This window comes from Tarenaya hassleriana, unplaced genomic scaffold, assembly GCF_000463585.1.
Source record: "Tarenaya hassleriana unplaced genomic scaffold, ASM46358v1 Cleome53, whole genome shotgun sequence".
NCBI classification, from domain to species: Eukaryota; Viridiplantae; Streptophyta; class Magnoliopsida; order Brassicales; family Cleomaceae; genus Tarenaya; species Tarenaya hassleriana.
Window position 1 is genome coordinate 661,872 of NW_010967966.1, and position 5,731 is coordinate 667,602.

The following is a 5,731-nucleotide window of genomic DNA, read 5'->3' on the forward strand; positions in this document are numbered from 1 at the left end:
TTTTTTTTTTTTTTTTTTTTTTTTTTTTTTACCGCAGGAGTTAGTTGTTCATCCCTCATGCACCCCCAAAATCTAAACCGGTCCGGCGTTTCACAAGATCGATTCTTTTTCCCCGGTACAGTAAAAATAATTGTAGCTAATTTCGCTCCTCATTGCCTCGTATTTTTCATGCAGGCATCACCTGAGTCTGATATATGGTTGTAATCGAATATCTTCTGACATGTACGTGTATTGGTATTGGTAAATTGTTGTGTATTGGACCGTTCATCAATCATATGTTGTGTACATGCATGATTTTGATAACGTTAATCAGAATCAGAAACGACGACATGTCGGCCAAGAATTTACACATGCCAATTATGTCTAACGAATATGAGCGAAAACATGATCCCATTTAGACAGAATACAAAGTGAAAATAATTAATTTTTTTAAGAGACTATAAAATGTAATTTGCAAATAGGTAAGTGTGATAAATAAAACAAACCATTACCAATTAAAGAATAAACACAAAAATCAAATACTGTAAAAATTTATATAAATAAAGCTAGAACTATGAGTGTAAATATAATTAAATAATAAGTGAATACATTTATTATTTAATTATACTTATAATAATAATAGAAAGTTGTAAGCCGCCTCGGAAATAATACATTAAAATTAAAATTAAGATAAACGACGAAAAATCAGAAATATGAGGGAGACCACTGCCACGTGTCATCATCCTAACAAATCACCGCTTCCATGCCAACATCGTCTCTTTTACACCGGTCAACCTTTTTTTACACCCGTCAACCTTGTGTAATTTATGTTGTTCTTTCCACATTATATATATTTATTATTTCAATATTGAAATATAAATTTTGTACATAACGGTCACCACGAGGGATCGCTAACCATTTTAAAACATTATGCCCCATCTCATGCAGTTGCCCGTTAGCTATCGGCGATTCGTTGTTCGATTTCGCACTCATTTTTTACGGCGCAGTAAAATATTGATGAAGGGTGAATATTAAGTTTCCTTCCGTATGCACGTGTCAATATTTTTTAAAAACACGTAGTTCTTACATGTACAAATCCCAAAGCGTATACTCTACCGCACATTCTATACAAGGGATCTCATTTTAAAAAAATAAATAAAAACAATCGTGTTATCATTTGTATTTCACGTGCCTAGGGACAGGCAAAAAGAAAATACCTTAATCAAGAAGAAAAGATACGTGGCACGTCGCAAAAGCTTCTACGTCATAAATCGCGGGTTTTGGGCTCAAACTATGATTCGTGTGTGGAGAGTTTTGTTGGATTCCGACAGATGATTTGAACCGTTACGTCGTGTTTTTTTATTTGTTATGTAACTATGACTTCATTTGGGTGAAAACGTATGCCACGTCTAGTACAAAAAATTTTCTGTTGCCTGCTGACGTGGAGGGGAGATCAACCATACCATAGTCGATGAATGAATTTTCTCTTATCAAATGCTAAATAAATCCCGGGAGTACGATTATATTTTCTAATCGAAACATACTTTGAATGATATATGGTTCCGAGGTGACAATTTTTTTTTTTTTGTAAAACCGAGGTGACAAAATTGCTGCGGTATAACAAAGGTTGCAGGGATTGAGACAAAGTCAGAAGGAGACAAAATGGGAGAGGATAAGCTTCTGTCTGTGGATAGCTACGAGATGCAATGGTCGTCTAGATGCAGACCTATGCATGTATGTATGGAACAATTTATATGATTGGTCAGTGTAATATCGATTTTTTTAGAAAGAATATATATATAATCAGTTGCTTTTGTAACGTGATGGGTGTATGAGCATTGTACGTGCACGTACCAATACAATTTTATATGATGCGACACCTACATTCTATATCTTTGGCTAGAGAATACAATTTTTATTATCGGAAAATCGACGTTACAACGATTCCTGCCACATATTTTAATGTCTTGCTTCACATAGTTTAATTAGGTTTGGGCAGTCAGCTATTCTCATGACACTTGTCAAAACCGCTGCTGCTATGTATATATATACGTATCCAGCTGCCATTATACATAAACGGTAACACATGCCCAACGAACGAAAACATAAAACAGCAAGCCGGAACTAGAGAGATGGAAAATTCAAATGGGGGAGATATCGATGAGACACAAAGGAGCTGCTTCGACGCATGGATGAGCTTGCAAGCTCAGAACATGGTTGACCTGAAACATGCCCTCGTCGACCACAGATCAGTGGACCAAAACCATGGCTTGGGCCATCGTAACTGTATCGACGAAGCCCTCAGAGAGTTGAACCAAAAGATTGTAAGGGACTTCGAGCAATACATGAGGAAACGTTACGAGCTCGCTCGTCGTTTCAGCTCTCCTTATTTCGCTCCTCCATGGAATAGCCAGTTGGAGAACGCCCTCCTCTGGATGGGGGGCTGTCGTCCTTCGAGCTTCATCCGCCTCATCTACGCCCTGTGCGGAGCTGAGACGGAGATGTTCCTGTCCAAATTCATCGACTTGTCGTCGTGTCCGAACTACTCCCCGGCAACCGACGTCATCGGTGAGGTCGAGACAGGATGCTCCATTGGCGGGCTGACGACGACCCAGATGAGGAAACTCAACGACATACATATTGCGACTGTACAAGCGGAGGATAAGCTTACGAGCCGCGTGGCGAGCGTACAGGAGGACACGTCGGACAAGCCAGCTGCCCTCGTGGCGTACTACGTGGATTCCGTTGGAGGGTCTCACGAGGCGGTGGAGCGTGCATTGGACAAGCAGGAAGCTGCTCTGGCAGAGATCGTGTCGGAAGCCGACAAGCTCAGGTTATCGACCATGAAGAGTATCATCGGGATCTTGTCGACCGTTCAGGCATCCGATTTTCTGTTCGCCGCCAAGAAGCTTCACCTTTCCATGCATGAGTGGGGAAGCCTCAGAGATCGTCGCCGTCGTAATGTCTGTGCCTTCGCCGGAGAAGACGGGCCCAGCAGAGTCGCCGACGAGTAATGCAATCGTCCAGTTTCCTTGAACGTATTTTGCATGAGTGGTTAATTTGCTTTCGTATCTGATGGTTTTTTTTTCAGAATCAAATAATGATAAATATAGTTTTTTTTATTATGAAAAAGATAGATATAGTTATGTTGAAATAATCTCTACCGTCATTATGATACGAAACGATAGGAGCTAATTCCAATTTATCATACCAAGGAACAAAGCTTGTGGCGATCAGAAATCTTGGTTCATCACATACGCAAAAAATAATTTCTTGTTTATAATATAGTAATATACCATAACCTGCCAGATTATCAAAGAGATGTATATACCAAGATGCCACGTATAAATATTGTGGGCCACAGTTATCCGCGGGCCGAAAGGTCCAAACGCGCACACCATAATTCCTAGACGATTAAAATAAGTTATGGGTTTTTGACGCACCAAAATAATGTTTTGGGCTTTCCATTGAAACAAAAAAAATCCAATAGAAAGGGACATGCTTTGGTCCACCAAATATAAAAGCAATGTTATTTTAGAATTTATAAAAATGTAAAAAATAAATCGAGAAAAAGGATTGGGAATTATATATCCATTGAATAATAGATATTGTCATTTTATGTCTTCTTGATTATTAATAACAGTTGTTCTATTCACATGAAGATTGATACGAGTGGACGAGTCCAAAAAATATTTGTGTATTCAATTCCATTTCTTAATCACATCTTTGAACATATCTTGACCAAAATTAACGTGTCAAAATTTCAACCATTCCATTTAGACGTCTGAACGCTGCGTTATCTTCAAAAGAACGTTTTCATTGGTTTTGAAATAATAAGAATTATTTATTATTTGGTGCTGTTTTTTTTTTACAGTGCATCAAATATAAAAGATAACAAAAATTTTACTATGTTAATGGTACTTTTTTATTAATTATTTTGAAATTCTAAATTTTGTGCACGCAGGATAAACCTAAACGATCTATGTTTTTCTTGTTGTTCTTCTTTGCATTAAATTTGCAAAATATGAAGATTCTTTGGGTTTGGAGAGGGATATGCTTTCATAAGAAGTAAGCCGGTAGTTGACGTACACGTGTCAACATCGGAACGGTGATGTGCATTGTATGGAATGTACAATCATCACTGTGGAAAATACTTAAGCTGATGACATTTATTTAATAAAAATGTTGGTTATGCCAGGCTGGCCGTTGAGTTCAAAAATATTGACTGACTGGATTGACAGAAGTTTTACAAGTTTGACCAGTCCACCTTTCCCACCGATTGCCAACGCATCCTTCAACCTTCATCCTCTCATTTTTTACCCCTTATTTTTTATTGTTTCATTTTTTACCCCAAATTAATTTATTAATTTTCCTTTTTTTTTCTGTAATTGTCATGCGATTAAAGCTGGCTAGAGAGATTAACTCATGTGAGATACAGCGAATTTGATTAGTTTTTTTTATATGTTTGTTTGAGATCCCACGCCGATCCGGTTTAAGTAAGTTAATAACACACAAATACAAGTGTTATAATTATGAGATTTAAAAAATCTAATCAACGACTCCTATTTCAAAATATTTGACTAATTTATTTAATATTTTTTTAAAAAGAGAATATTTAATATTTTTATTGATAAAAACAATGTTATTATTAATAATTTATTAGAATTTGACAGGGATAAAATTGAAAATTATTAAAAAAAATATCTTTAAAATATAAAATGACAAATATTTTAAAACATGTAAATAAACTAAAACGATCAAATATTTTGAACAGAGAGAGTAACATATAAATCAAATTATAAAAATAGGTATTTAATTATTTCGGTCCAAAACCAGAACTAATCTCATCAATTATGTGATTTGAATTATATATTTTCTCTCCAAATTTGAAGTTCGAACTCGAGACTACATCTCGTTTCAACGGTTGAGCTATCCAAATTTAGGTTTATGCAGGAAAGTTATGTAAACATATAAATTGTATAATCAATACATTATACATGGTTTGAAAATGATATAACTCAACTCCAAACCACCAAAAGTGTATGTCTCATGCATCATTGAACAAAAAGCAAAATAAAAAACTATATATATATATATGGTTTCGTCAATGATGGTACCACCATTATCATGATTGATTTATCTGCATGTTTCCAATAAATAAATATACAGATGTAAAAGAGAAAAAACACAATAAGTAAAGCTATACTATTAGCTAATCATTCAAGTCATCTAATGGGCATAACATTGAGGCTTTTGTCAAATGGTCAACATTGATCTTTGACAAATTTGTCCCTATTAATCATACGCCATTTCTTGCCAAATATTTTCCAAATCAAAATCACCACTATCATATGTATGTATATTTATATATCTTCGTACAATATATATATATATATATACACACATATATAAAAGTATGCTGTAATCGCCGTAAACAAACAATGCAAATCCTTGGGTAGGTAATTACAAAACCAGGTTGGGTGTTTCTGTAACTTATAGAATTAAGGGGAAAATTTAAGAAAAAACAAAAACCGAAGGAAGATGGCGAAGAAAGCGGAAAGTAGAGAGAGGGAGGGAGAAAATAAAGATAGAGCGAGAAAGAGAGCTGGAGGAATCACATGGGCTTGTTCTTTGTCTTTCCCTTTTCTCATGCTTGGTCCTCTCTCTCTCTCTCTACCATGATCATCACCACCCACCAAACTGATTGAACCCGTTTCTTCAAAATTTTCTCTTTATCTCTCCTCTCTTTCCC

General features: G+C 35.7%; 3 protein-coding genes across 4 annotated transcripts in view; all 3 read left to right on the plus strand.

Annotated features, from left to right (window-relative positions):
• LOC104798428 overlaps nt 1–277 on the plus strand; it is a 2,699-nt gene extending 2,422 nt beyond the window's left edge. The window contains exon 3 of the mRNA XM_010520505.2: nt 38–277. Coding sequence (XP_010518807.1) covers nt 38–76 — 39 coding nt within the window. The 3' untranslated portion in view covers nt 77–277. The remainder of the gene's footprint in view (nt 1–37) is intronic.
• Nucleotides 278–2,038: 1,761 nt separating this feature from the next.
• On the plus strand, nt 2,039–3,101 carry LOC104798429. The gene has a single exon (XM_010520506.1). It carries the CDS (start codon nt 2,112–2,114, stop codon nt 2,991–2,993), a length of 882 nt encoding a protein of 293 aa, XP_010518808.1. The 5' UTR covers nt 2,039–2,111; the 3' UTR covers nt 2,994–3,101.
• Nucleotides 3,102–5,591: 2,490 nt separating this feature from the next.
• Nucleotides 5,592–5,731, plus strand: part of LOC104798432 (shaggy-related protein kinase eta) — a 3,908-nt gene continuing 3,768 nt past the window's right edge. Inside the window, exon 1 of one of the 2 annotated variants that reach the window (XM_019200689.1) lies at nt 5,592–5,731. The gene's annotated coding sequence lies outside the window, so the exon portion shown is untranslated. The other variant, XM_010520513.2, reaches the window with a different exon arrangement.

Bases quoted from the DNA above. Each gene is read 5' to 3' on its own strand.
- LOC104798429 (XM_010520506.1), top strand. From the start codon at position 2,112: ATGGAAAATTCAAATGGGGGAGATATCGATGAGACACAAAGGAGCTGC.